Source organism: Oryctolagus cuniculus, chromosome 3 (assembly GCF_051225735.1).
Source record: "Oryctolagus cuniculus isolate XC-2025 breed Fujian yellow rabbit chromosome 3, ASM5122573v1, whole genome shotgun sequence".
NCBI classification, from domain to species: Eukaryota; Metazoa; Chordata; class Mammalia; order Lagomorpha; family Leporidae; genus Oryctolagus; species Oryctolagus cuniculus.
Window position 1 is genome coordinate 8,153,333 of NC_142869.1, and position 13,726 is coordinate 8,167,058.

Genomic DNA, 13,726 nt, shown 5'->3' on the forward strand with positions numbered 1-13,726 from the left:
GTGGCCATGTCCCAGGTGGTGTGGCTGGGCTGTGAGTCCTGTTGCAGCCACTGGGAGGCAGGACCCAAGTCCAGCACACCAGGACCATCAGCCGGTTCCAGCAGCCACAAAGACCATGAGGAACTCACGTGCACACCACCTGTAGACAAGACTGCTGAGCCAACGCCTGCCTGTGCCAGGAGCGGGCAGCTGTGCTGTGCCAGCGAGGTGCAGGGGGGAAGGCGCGAGGGGTCCCAAGAAAGGCAGGGGTGAACTGCAGCAAACAGCTCCCCTCCCCTACCCGAACACTAGACATGCATTTTTTGTGTGTGCAATCCCTCAAGTTTCAAATATTGGCAACAAACACCAAAAGATTTTTAAACCCTGCTGCTCCTCCTTAGACAAATTCCTTTTTTTTTTTTTTTTTTTTTTGACAGGCAGAGTGGACAGTGAGAGAGAGAGACAGAGAGAAAGGTCTTTCTTTGCCATTGGTTCAACCTCCAATGGCCACCACGGCCGGCGCGCCGCAGCCGGCGCACCACGCTGATCCGATGGCAGGAGCCAGGAGCCAGGTACTTCTCCTGGTCTCCCATGGGGTGCAGGGCCCAAGCACCTGGGCCATCCTCCACTGCACTCCCAGGCCACAGCAGAGAGCTGGCCTGGAAGAGGAGCAACCGGGACAGAATCCGGCGCCCCGACCGGGACTAGAACCCGGTGTGCCGGCGCCGCAGGCGGCACTGGCCAGACAAATTTCTAACTTAAGGCAGGCTCCTCCCCCCGACCACCAAATAATAACACTCCATCAGGATTACTATAAAGAAATTAATAGCAAAATGGAAGGAAACAGCAGCTTCAAAACACCAGGCTCCCCATCTGGAAACACAATCAGTAGAACCAAGGACTCGAGGTCGCTCGATTTCTTTCTCGTGCAGAAGGAAGCCAGCTGGGCCCCGTGTGGGTGACAGCCCCGCATTACTGAAACGCCCGCAGCCGGCCAACCCCAAAGATAGTTGCTCATCCCCCCACCGTCCCCAGCATTGGGCTCCCTATTACGGGGAAGAAACAGGCACCAGGTAGGCAGAGTCCGTCCCTTCTACACATCAGAGTCCCTCAGCCAAAGATGCTTCCTCGTTCCAAACGTTGGCACCGCCATCATGAGAGCTGGCATAGCGAATCAAAGAGAGGCAGCAGCTCGGGGGTGCGAGGCCCAGAGTAGGCACAGTGGTGTATCTGCTGGGAGCCGTGTGCGCGAGTGCAGGAATTCTGCGACTTCGCTCGGACAGGGCTTCCTGCTAGGGGGAACCAGGGCTGCTGCTGCCTTTCTGAGGACTCCACACTTCTCCAGGGACAGGCAAGGAAGGCCACCGGGTAATCCAGGGTTCCCTCTGTGAGTGAACAGGTGGCCGGCCTGGCTCCAGGAGAAACTCCTCTACCCTGTTTGGCTCAGACACACAGAAAGGACTGCAAGAACCTCTGGGCTGTGCCTGCTTTGACCTTGGCTAAGACCTGAGACCCAGAGCCAGTGCTGGGCCCTACTGCCCCCGGCTTTCCTTCTGTTGGGTGCCACAGGCAGCTCCCAGCATTCTTATCCTCAAAGAACTTGGCACAGACAGTCAACGTCGACATGAGAGACAGAGAGGCCCTTTCTTCTCACAGGCACACACAGCTATCTCTGTCCTGGCCCTACGGCACACAGAGGGCTGCGGCCCTGGCCTGCTCCGAGAGCCAAGGTCCCGGGAAGCCAGACCATGTGTTCCAGGCGATCCTTCCTGGAATTTGAAGGCAGAAGTGTTGGTTCCTCAGTTTCTCAGAGGTGTCACCCTGACGTTTTGAGAGGACCAGTTCTTTGCTGTTGGAGACTGTCGCTGCACATTGCGGGATGTCCACTCAGTGCCAGGGAAGCCCACAGGCACAGTGACCTCCCTCCCTATACACGCACACGTTTCCAGTGCAGCCTGGAAGGGGGCCTGACCTGTGGTCGGAGAAAGCGACAGAGCTGGCAGCTCCCCTGTGCACTGGGGAAGCAGGAGGCTCAGACGGAGCGACAACATGTCCAAGGTCACGACCTCCGAACTGATGACTTGTGGTTCAGGGACCCTGCCAGCTGCACTCTGGGGCACATGCCCAGAGCACCGCAAACATACCCAGGAGGCCACAGCATGGCGGAGCCCCGAGGGGCCGTCTGTCTCACTGGCTTAGAGAAACTGAGGCACAGAGAGACAAACCGACCGCACTGCGACCAGCAAGGGAGCCAATGCTAAGTGGGGAAGAGACTTCTCTTAGGTCGGCTGAGTCCTGCGGCCTGAATGGTGACGGTGAACATGGCAGCCCCTGGCTGGAGGGGTCTTTGCAGTCGCCACCTGTGGTCAACAGTAAGATGCAGGCTCAGTGAGAGGAACCAGGGCCCAGCCCGTAGGTCAGGGCCAAGGTCAGCCCTACAGTCCAGTCTTTATCTCGAGTCTCCGGTGGGCTCAGCGCGAGTGTGGACGACTCCATCACAGGCTTTTAACCCACTGGTGAGGTCCTCACAGGCTCCGTTGGGAAACACGGCTGTCAGGGCCAGCTCCTCCTCAGGGTCCTGGATGTGGTCTGGAACACAGGAGAAGGAATTATCCAACCGGCAATGACCAGTCTGAGCTCAGAGTAAGCTGGGACCAGAGGGAGGAAGTTTGCCCCTGAACATCTACTTAAAAAGCCAAATCAAACATGTTATCAAAACCTTAAAGGTGTACATACCCTTTGACCCAGCAGTTCCACTTCTAGGATTTTATCCCAAGAAAATAACTGAGAATAATTAGTGGAACTGCTTGCTACCAGCCTGAGAGTGAAACCAACATCGGGGTGGCCCAGCAGAGAGGAGGCGAGAACCGGGCCCTTGACTGGGTCACTGGGCCCCTGGGGCCACCAACTCGGATGCCGGCGCCATCTCTGCACGGGTGGCGGAGTCCCTGACTGCTTCTGCTGCTTGGGTGACAGTTCCTCCCTCTGCAGCGACAGCACCCTGATTCCAGTCCAGCAAGGAGAGAGGGGAGCGTCCTCAGCTGTACCCGCACAGTGTGATTTGGGCACTACAAAGGAGGTGACATAAAATCCTATGTGAACACACACACATGCACACACACAAACACACAACTGGAGAAATCCTCGTAGGATCTAAGGGTTGAACCAACGTCAGTATCAAGTTGTCACCATTGGGGAAACCGGGAGAAATACACACAGAATCTCTACATTATGTCTTACAACTGCATGTTAGTCTACAAAGAAGAAACAAACGATGCTGTTGGCACATCAGTATTGCCACAAAAAGATAGTCCAACAGGTTATCGATGAGGAAAGTAGATTGCCACACTCTATGGCTACATGTATGTAGTATACCACATATAATAAACATACACTCTAATACCCTATCTTCATATACTCTATATAACAACTAGACATAATATAACACATATAATATCTGGTGTTGACGATATATACTATAAATGCATATACAGTTGTCCTTGGGTGTCTGCAGGGGATGGGTCCCAGGCATCCGCCCTCCCCACCACAGATACCAAAATTCCCAGATGCTCAAGTCCCTTGTGGAAGATGACGTCTCCATATAACCTACGCTCATCCTGCTGCACACTTTAAATCGTCTCTAGGGCCGGCGCCGCGGCTCAAGGCTAATCCTCTGCCTGTGGTTCCGGCACACCGGGTTCTAGTCCCGGTCAGGGCGCCGGATTCTGTCCCGGTTGCCCCTCTTCCAGGCCAGCTCTCTGCTGTGGCCAGGGAGTGCAGTGGAGGATGGCCCAAGTGCTTGGGCCCTGCACCCCAAGGGAGACCAGGAGAAGCACCTGGCTCCTGCCATCGGATCAGCGCTGTGCGCCGGCCGCGGCGGCCATTGGAGGGTGAACCAACGGCAAAGGAAGACCTTTCTCTCTGTCTCTCTCTCTCACTGTCCACTCTGCCTGCCAAAAAAAAAAAAAAATCGTCTCTAGGTCTACCAGGCAGTGCTGTGTAAACAGCTGTCACACCGTATTGCTTAGCAAGTAAGGACAAGACAAATGTCATTTCGTGTTCAGCACAGATGCAATTTTTTTTTCTCAAATAGTTTTGGCGCAAGGCTGGTTGAATTCCCAGATACACAGAGGGCCAGCCATGTAGTCCAAAAATGCCATTTGTATTTTAATACAGTCACTTTGACATGACATTTGTATATGGTACAGAGAGGAACAGCATCCAAGATTTACATACAATTGCTACATGATTCCTTTGCTTTATTTTTCTCCTTTAGTTTCTGGATACATGCAAAATGATGACAGAGAGGTTGAAGCTAATGTTTTGTGCATTTTTTTAAAAAAGTTTATTTATTTAATTTATTTGTGAGACAGAGGTAAATCTCTCATCTGCCGGTTCATTCCCCCAATGCCCACAGTGGCTGGGGCTGGGTCAGGCCAAAGCAGGGAGTCAGGAGCTCAATCTGGGTCTCTCAGTGGGTGGCAGGGACCCAACTACTTGACCCACCACCTGCTGCCTCTCAGTGTCCACATTAGCAGGAAGCAGAAATCAGAGGAAGAGCCAGGACTCGAACCCAGACCCTCTGATATGCGATGTGCGGGTCCCAGGAAGCATCTGAACTGCTTGGCCAAATGCCTGTGCCCATTTTTGTGCTTAACTGTCTTAAATACATGCAGCATTCTGCAGATTATTTAGATATTATATACAGGTGCATTTATTAAATTTTAAATAGCACAGGAGAGCATGAGAGGGAGATAGACAAGTAGAATGGTCTACCCCAAAGCAGACTTGTAGTTAGTCCTGAGTGATGGAATTATGCGGATGGTTTTTTGATACTTATTTTCATGTGTGTGTGTTTTGAAGTTCCAACTGTGAAAGGCAGAATTCTAAGACAGTCCCCAAGACCCTGGCCTCGGGACAAGCCCCTGCATCGGGTGTGGGTGCCGTGAGGTGTTCACTCTGCCAAGCAGGGTGCCTCCCATGATGAAAGAGAGGACCAGGCACTCCTGTGACCCCCCCCCCCCGCTCCTCAACTACAGAGAGGGTCTCCTGCTGCAGGAAGGGGTGGCTGCTGGGGGAAGCCTGAGCGAGGCGGGCACTGGAACAGCGGTGCCTTTTGAAGCTGCGCACAGGCCCAGCTGGCATTGTGGCGATCTAGGACACAGCAGTAGGTCACTGATGCATCCACTAGTGACTGCTTTTACAAAGAAGGGGCTCGGCTGGTGCCGTGGCTCACTAGGCTAATCCTCCGCCTTGCGGCGCCGGCACACTGGGTTCCAGTCCCGGTCGGGGCTCCGGATTCTGTCCTGGTTGCCCCTCTTCCAGGCCAGCTCTCTGCTGTGGCCAGGGAGTGCAGTGGAGGATGGCCCAAGTGCTTGGGCCCTGCACCCCATGAGAGACCAGGAGAAGTACCTGGCTCCTGCCTTTGGATCAGCGCGGTGCACCGGCCGCAGCACACCGGCCGCAGTGGCCATTGGAGGGTGAATCAACGGCAAAGGAAGACCTTTCTCTCTGTCTCTCTCTCTCACTGTCCACTCTGCCTGTAAAAAAAAAAGGGGGGGCTCAAAATGTTTATTTTAAACCACTGCCCTCTGTTATACCTTCAGTGCCCTTTGGGGGTGGGGCATGTCCACTGGGGACTGGGCAGCCTACTCCTCTGGGTACAGCATCCCTGGGCACCCACGGGGGACTGGCACCAGGACCCCCTGTGGCTATCACAATCCACAAAGCTCAAGTCCCTTAGACAGAGTGGCGATGTAGCTGCAGCTCACCTAGCCAGCCTACCCTCTGCACACTTTAAATCCTCCCCAGATGACAATGTAACCGCTATGTGAATGGATGTCTTCAAGGAAAAATGACAATATGCAAGCTCAGTACAGATATAGTGGGGTGAGCACACGGAATCCTTGGGCCTACTGTGTCTCCCGTCTCCATGACGACAGCCTCAGCACCAAGGCCCGTCTGCCCCAGCGCCTTCTGGCCCACCTCTGTGTATCATGGCTCCTGGATGAATCCTCTCCTCCTTGTTCCAACGCCGCCTCGGTTGGGTCCAGGCTGCCTGCTGAAGGCCACTCCTGGCTCAGCTCTGCCTCTGGCCGCTGCTCCTGCAGCCCAGGAGCCTCTCCAGCCACACCCTGGCCTGGAGGGCAGCCCCCTTTCTGCCTCGAGCCTTTGGATCGGGTATTTCCTCTCGGAATTCCCCATTTTTCATCCGTGCAAATCTCAGCTCCAATGTCACTTGCTCCATGACACTCCATGGACCATTTTTTTTTTTTTTTTTGACAGGCAGAGTGGACAGTGAGAGAGAGAGAGAGACAGAGAGAAAGGTCTTCCTTTGCCGTTGGTTCACCCTCCAATGGCCGCCGCGGCTGCTGCGCTGCGGCCGGCGCACCGCGCTGATCCGAAGGCAGGAGCCAAGTGCTTCTCCTGGTCTCCCATGGGGTGCAGGGCCCAAGCACTTGGGCCATCCTCCACTGCACTCCCTGGCCACAGCAGAGAGCTGGCCTGGAAGAGGAGCAACCGGGACAGAATCCGGCGCCCCGACCGGGACTAGAACCCGGTGTGCCGGTGCTGCAAGGTGGAGGATTAGCCTACTGAGCCGCGGCGCCGGCTCCATGGATCCTTAAGGGAAACTTAGACTGCGTTGGGCGCCCTGTGTCCCTCCATGCACCTGGCGACACCTGCACTGTCCTCTCTGCGCATCTCCGTGGTTAGGTGGAGACTGCTGCCCGAGCCTGGGTGCTAGCTGCCCGGAGGCACGGGGCCTTCGCGTTGCTCCCCCGTACCCGGCCCGTGGCAGGGGTTCCATGGACGTTGGCTCACTCTGTCCCTGAGGTCCCTGCATCCACACACTCAGCCCTCAGGGTCCAGGAAGCCAAAGCACTCACCCTGAGCAGGGCCTCGGGAGGAGGCGGCATCTCGGTCCTTTCTCTGGCTCCAGGGACCCCAAGAGAAGCAGGCCAGCAGCCGCGGGAGGCCCGGCCTCTCCCCTGCTCCTTCTGCTAGGAAAAACACAAAACCCCAGAGGCAGATGGTCAAGCGGTTCGTGCTTCCGAAGTCAGATTTTCTGCGCTGCCACCCCAGAGCCTCCACTGCCAGCCGCCTAGATTCAATGGACCGGTTACCTCGCTCCGTCCTTCCCAGTGCCCTGTGATGGAGTGACTGACGGGGAAACCACAGCGATGGATGCAAAGGACATGGGAAGGATATGAGATTAATTACAAGCACCTGGCACCAAAGAACACACTCATAGGGCAGAGATCGCTCCCTGATTTTGTCTCTTAACAGGAAGATTTTTTTTTAATTTATTTGACAGATAGAGTTACAGACAGTGAGAGAGAGACAGAGAGAAAGGTCTTCCTTCTGTTGGTTCACTCCCCAATGGCTGCTATGACTGGCGTGCTATGCCGATCCGAAGCCAGGAGCCAGGTGCTTCTTCCAGGTCTCTCACGCGGGTGCAGGGGCCCAAGGACCTGGGCCATGCTCCACTGCCCTCCCGGGCCACAGCAGAGAGCTGGACTGGAAGAGGAGCAACCGGGACAGAATCCGGTGCCCCAACCAGGACTAGAACCCAGCACCCATATGGGATGCCGGTGCCACAGGCAGAGATTAACCAAGTGAGCCAGGGCACTGACCCCCAACAGGGATAGATTTTGCACAATAACAATTTGGAATAACATTGACTCTAGTTTCCTTATGAAGATCAGAATATGATTTCAGTCATCTAGAGCTAGTCTGAGAGCCACGACTATCTAAAGTCAAGCCAAGGGAGCTGCATTTTTTTTTAAGGACTTATTTGATTATTGGAAAGGCAGAGTTCGAGAGAGAGAGAGATAGAGAGAGACCTTCCATCCACTGGTTCACTCCCCAAATGGCCGCAATGGCCAGGGCAAAGCCAGGAGCCAGGAGCTTCCTCTGGGTCTCCCACGTGGGTGCAGGGGCCCAAGCACTTGGTCCATCTTCTGCTGCTTTCCCAGGCGCTGGATCAGAAGTGGAGCAGCCAGGATGAGAACTGGTGCCTCTGTGGGATGCCAGCATTGCAGGCCACAGCTTTAACCCGTTACACCATAGCACCAGCCCCAGGAACTGTGTGTTTAAAAAAATCTGTCTCTCAAATAACTAGATAACTTTTTTTTTTTTAATGAAAAGAGGGTGGCCATGTGGAGCAGGAGCGGCCTGCATGCTATGGTGAAGTGCCGGGTTTCAGCCCCAGCTACAGCGCTTGCAGCCCAGCCTCTTGTTAGTGCTCACCCTGGGAGGCAGCGGATGATGGCTCAAGTATCGGGGTCTCTGCCTTCCACATAGGAGACCAAGATCAGATTCTGGGCTCCCAGCTTCGGCCTGGCGCAGCCCTGGCCATTGTGGGCATCTGGGGAGTAAACCAGCAAATGGAAGATCCTTCTCTGTCTGTCTCTGTCAAATTGCCTTTCAAATAGAATAAAAATAAACATACACACATATATATTAAAATCCTATAAACTTAAGAAAAAAACAAACAACTCCTGGCAGCCAAAAAAGCCCTTGTTCCTAATCGTTATTCCAAGTCGTTTTACTCTTAATTTACTCTCAGTTCCAACGGAGCCAGATCTTTAGTTTTCCAACCCAAAGGCAGCTGGATTAGGCAAATAAACCAAGGGCACTGCCAAAAGACAAGCAATTTAGGAAAATAAAAAACTGCCCTCGGGCAGTGAGGAATGGGATCAGCAAACGCTGACAGACACAGCGGCTGGGAACATCGTAGCCACATGAGGCCACATGAGGCCACGGGCTTAAGGCTAACAGCGCCGCCACAGCACAGAACTTGGTGGGCGGCGAGATCTAGGATACGCGTGACCTTCCTTCACTCGTGGAGGGGTTTATCCTGCCCCGCGTGTTTTCCTAACACTGGGAAGCATTTACCACAGCAGAGAACGAGTCCCTTAACACTTTGCAAAGCATGCCATTGTCACTAGCGCTCCGGTGCATTTAAGAGGAGGCGGGGCCTCATCCACCCGTTCTGCACCCAGGCAGGGTGTCAGGCAGTGGGAAGGCCGCCGGGGCGGAGGTTTGGCTTACAAGGGACAGGGCTTACAGAGCAGGAGGTGCAAGGGTCCTGGAGTTTCCTGGTGAATTTCCACTCGGGAACGGGGAGGATAGGGGAAGGCTTCCTGGAGGAGGCAGGCCAGTGGCCAGGTGCAGAGGAAGGGGAGGGCACAAGAGGCTTCTTAGGCCCAGGCAGCAGCCACAGGCGCAAAAGCAAGCGTGGTTGGGGGAGCTGGACACAGAAAGGGAAGAGCCCAGAGCCCGGCAGGAGTTTGCAGGCACCGCCTCTACAGGGTGCGGGAGAATTTGCCTCTATTCCCTGCTTTCTCCCTGGGAGGCAATCACAGCAGTCCACCTGGGGCATTCGCGCCCCTCCCGGGACCCCATCTCTCCTGCCCCGGCAGCCCCTTAGGGCAGATCCCACAGCTAGGGTGGGGGTGGGGCAAAGACCTCTGCCAGAGGCCAGGGCAGGCAGCTGAGTTTGCGACATGTGTACCGTCACAGGTACCAGGTCTTCTTGCAGGGAGAGCCCCTCGCTCCCAGGTCTGGCATCTCCCCGTGGGAAGCCAAGGCCGTGGGGGTGTACAGCTGGCTCCCTCTGAGCTCGCGTTTGAAGAACTAGAGGCTGGGGGGCTTGGAGGGCTGCGCCGGCGGGGTGCGGGGTGCGGGGCTGCGAGCTGGGGAGTGCCGCGATCTGCAGAATGGAGAGAATCTGATCTTTCTGCCGCAGGTAGCAGGAAAGGACCCTCATTCGCTTCCCTACACGCGAGGAGCGCGTGGAGCGCGCTGGGCGCACCTGCGGGAGGCAGGGAGACACCCAGGTGGCTGCACAGCCAGGGTGCGCCGCCAGGAGGCGCTGGAGAACTCTGCGCTCTCCGCCCCCAGCAAAGCCCCGGGTCCCTGGCACGGCTCCTCGCCTCGTTCCCACGACCCAGCAGGCTCGCACCCTGGGCCGCGCCGCGCTGGAGACGCCCTCCTTGGCCCCCCGCGCCCCGAGCTGCGCTGCGCCCTGGGAGCTCCTGACAGCGCCACCGCGCAAATGACTTCGCCGCGCCAGGCTCTCGCATCTCCCTCCACCTGCTCGCTCCGGCGCTCCTCTCCAGCCACCTCCCCGCCTCCTGCAGGTCCCCTCGGCTGTCCTAGGCCCTGCACTCCCAGGACAGACTCGACCCCTTGACCAGGGCTCGTTGTCTGCTAGCTGGGGAGCCCGGCGCTGGGCACCTCCCCGCTCCGAGCCTCAGTTTACCTAGGTGCAGTGAGAGGGGGCCCGGCCAAAAGGGGTCCAAGCTGGGGGCTTCCCCCAGCCTCCGCCCGCCCCCGCCGCCCCGTGCAGCCTCACCTGGTCGCCCAGGCCCCGCGGCTTGCAGGGCCCTGCAGGCGGCCGCCTGCACCGCCAGGCTGGAGGCAGGGCGGCCGGGGCAGTAGGCGGCCGCCTGCACCGGGCCTCCCGCCTGGCGGCCGAAGACCGTGCGCAGGAGCGCCTCCAGCAGCCGCAGCCCCGGCGCCACCGCCGCCGCCGCGTCCTCGGGTCCGGTCTCGGCCACCAGCACCCCGACCAGCGCCGCGCCGGCCCGCCGCCGGCCGCGCACGTCCCGCAGCATCTCCCGCAGGCGGCGCCGCGGCTCCCGGGCAGCCAGCGACGACGCGCGGCATAGCACGAAGACGAGCGGCGAGCGGATGGCGCGCGCCGCCCGGGGCTCCGCGCCCTCGGCCGCCGCGGCGGGGCCGCCCGGCTTGGCCGTGGCCGGCTCGGGCGGGAACACGGCGCGGGCGAAGTCCCGCAGCAGCGCGCGGCTCGCCTCGCGCTCCCACAGCTCGCCCACCAGCAGCACCTGCCCGCGGCCGCCCGCCGCCTCCACCAGCGCCTGGAAGGGCGGCTCGGCCGGGAGGGCAGGCGCCGCCGCCAGCGCCTCCAGCTCGCGCTCCATGCTCGCCCGCCGCTGCCGCCGCCGCCGCCGCCGCCCTGCTCCCCTGCCCGCCTCCCGGCGCCTGGGTCAGCAGGACACGCCCCCCCGGGGCCCGGGCGGTCGGACCCCCGGCAGGGCCGCGGGGCGGGGGCGGGGTGGGAGGGAGGGGACTGTGTCCCCAGTCCCCTACGGGTGGCTCCTTCCGCAGTCCCTGAGGCCTCCTGCCTTCCTCCCCGGGTCCAGCCAGCCTTGCAGACACTTGGCACCTGCCGGGCGGCGGCAGACAGCCGTGTCCCCGGAGCAGGTGCACACTGGCACAGGAGGGGATTTCGCCTCCAGGCTTATGTCAGTGGTGCCAAGACAGTGGAACCCATTCCAACCATAGAGCTCAGAGACACGATTAGATTGGGTGAGGCTGTTAGCGTGGAGCCCCCGCGGCTGACCCCGAAGGCTGTGCACAGGGCGCCCGTCTCTGGGCCTGGTCTGCCTGCAGAAAGGTCGCCACCAGGGACTTTGAACCTCCAGGACTTGAGCCAAAATCAACCCCTTTTCCTTATAAAGGGAGGCTGCCTCGCTCGGGCCCTCCATGGTAAGGCAGAGCTGGCGGATGCACGAGGTAGCACCGCCTCGAGACCGGGAACAGCCATTTATCGGGAGTTCTGCGTGGTGTGTGGACCCGGCCTGCCTTGGCCATGCTGCTGGTGTGGGCAGAGAAGGCACAGAGAAAGGGGTAGGACATGAGGCAGACATATTGCTCCCTGTGGGGCAGAGGAGGACATGGGAGGGGGCTCTGATCTGCCCCCCGCCCCTGGGCTAGGCACAGCAAAAACGGATGTCAGCAGGCCGGGGCAGAAGCAGGAATGCGTTTCCTTTCGTTCTAAGGGTCAGCTTTGTCCCCCAGAGCATCTGTGGGGATGGCTGTGTGTCCCACGACCACTGCGGTAGCCACGAGCCCCACGGAGCCACTGCTGAGCACTGGAAATCTGGCTCCCGCCAGGGAGGAGCTGAGTTTTGAATTTTCTTTAATTTCAATCAATGGCAGCACGTGGCTCGTGGCCGTGGCTTTGGACAGTGCGGTCAAGGTGCTTCCCCGTCTGCGTTGCTCAGCAATTGATCAAAGGGTCAAGCACACGTCAGGACGCTGTGCTTAGGGGCTGGCGTGCTGGCACAATGGGTTAAGCCATGGCCTGCAATGGCCGCATCCTGTGTGAACCCTGAGCTTGGTCAGGGCTCAGAGCTGCAATCACTCACTTGCTATCTACGAAGCATTTGGGGCACACGCTGGGCCCTGTGCGCGGAGAGAGCTGTGAGCAGGCAGGGTCCTGTCCGCCTGGCACTGATGGAGGGAGACAAGGCACGGATACACACAGGAGTAACAGCTTCAGATGGCCAGAGAGACAAGGCACGGATACACACAGGAGTAACAGCTTCAGATGGCCACGGGTGTTGTGCAAACAATCACCCAGGGCCGACAAGACTGCAGCGTTCTTGAGGGGCCTGCCCCTTGCTGTGACCCCCCCCCCCAGCCCCAGGGGCTCCAGAGGAGACAGAGGGAGATTAGTAAGGTCTCTGAGAAACAGAGGTGAGACCCGGGAGAGGCCCCATGCTTCTCCCCACCCCACCAGGTGCCAGGGCAGTGGCCCGGAGGGGGCCAGGGGCTGTGCCTGGCTGGCTGGCACCGCACCATTAATTGACAGTGATTTAGTCCCTCCTCCTGGCACCGCTGGGTTGGCTTCTCTCCGAGGGTCGAGTGATTCCTCCAAGGGTGGTTTCAAATTGGGGCTATCTGAGAAACTCCTGGCTCTACACATTTGATAGTTTATCTACAGATCCAAACCTGTGTTCCAAGTTATTATTAACTGTTACTCAACTCTTTTTTAAAGATTTATTTATTTATTTGAAAGTCAGAGTTACACAGAGAGAGGAGAGGCAGAGAGAGAGAAGTCCTCCATTTGATGGTTCACCCTCCAGATGGCCGCAACTGCTGGAGCTGCGCCGAACCAAAGCCAGGAGCCAGGAGCCTCCTCCAGGTCTCCCACGCAGGTGCAGGGGCCCAAGGACTTGGGCCATCTTCCACCGCTTTCCCAGGCCACAGCAGAGAGCTGGATTGGAAGAGGAGCAGCTGAGACTAGAACTGGCGCCCATATGGGATGCCAGCGCCCCAGACCAGGGCATTAACCCGCTGTGCCACAGCTCCGGCCCCTCTTTCTTAGTTTTTTTTTTTTTTTTTTTTTTTTTGAGATTTATTTATTTGAAAGTCAGAGTTGTACAGAGAGAGAAGAGGCAGAGAGAGAGAGAAGTCTTCCATCTGCTGGTTCACTCCCCAGATGACTCCAACAGCTGGAGCTGCACTGATCCAAAGCCAGGAGCTTCTTCCAGGTCTCCCATGTGGGTGCAGGGCCCAAGGACTTGGGCCATCTTCCACTGCTTTCCCAGGCCATAGCAGAGAGCTGGATTGAAAGTGGAGCAACCGGGACTTGAACTGGTGCCCGGCACTGCAGGCGGCAGCGTTACCCGCTACGCCACAGCGTTGGCCCCTCAACTCTTTCTTAAACGTAGTCTTGCTGCTAAGAAATCTGAAATCAACCAGACTTTTGTCCCTTCCTTTGTCTGCTACCCAGCTGCTTGGGATATAGGTGTGATGGCTTGCACTTTCGCTGCCAGCTTGGCTCATGAAGATGTGATGGGACAATGGTGTCCTGGAGTGAAAACCCCAGATCTAGCGAAACCAAGCTGGTGGCTCAGCCCTGAGCTGGCTACCTCCGAACTTCCGCAGAGAGAATACGCTCTCATTGTGTCTACGGCACTGTTCCTTGGAG

The 13,726-nt window shown here is 57.8% G+C and overlaps 1 protein-coding gene across 3 annotated transcripts; it reads right to left on the reverse strand.

Annotated features, from left to right (window-relative positions):
* Nucleotides 1–781: 781 nt before the first annotated feature.
* On the reverse strand, nucleotides 782–11,058 carry C3H2orf72 (chromosome 3 C2orf72 homolog). Of its 3 annotated transcripts, none has more exons than XM_017343193.4 (3): nucleotides 10,340–11,052; nucleotides 6,867–6,980; nucleotides 782–2,568 (listed from the first exon to the last, which is right to left on the reverse strand). In XM_017343193.4, the coding sequence occupies exons 1-3, from the start codon at nucleotides 10,926–10,928 to the stop codon at nucleotides 2,429–2,431; spliced, it is 843 nt and encodes a 280-aa protein (XP_017198682.4). In that variant the 5' UTR covers nucleotides 10,929–11,052; the 3' UTR covers nucleotides 782–2,428. The 3 variants fall into 3 exon arrangements, with proteins under 3 accessions (XP_017198682.4, XP_051704063.3, XP_089185871.1); XM_051848103.3 differs by having other exon boundaries at nucleotides 6,867–6,977; nucleotides 10,340–11,050; XM_089329745.1 differs by lacking the exon at nucleotides 6,867–6,980 and having other exon boundaries at nucleotides 10,340–11,058.
* Between the last annotated feature and the right edge of the window lie 2,668 nt (nucleotides 11,059–13,726).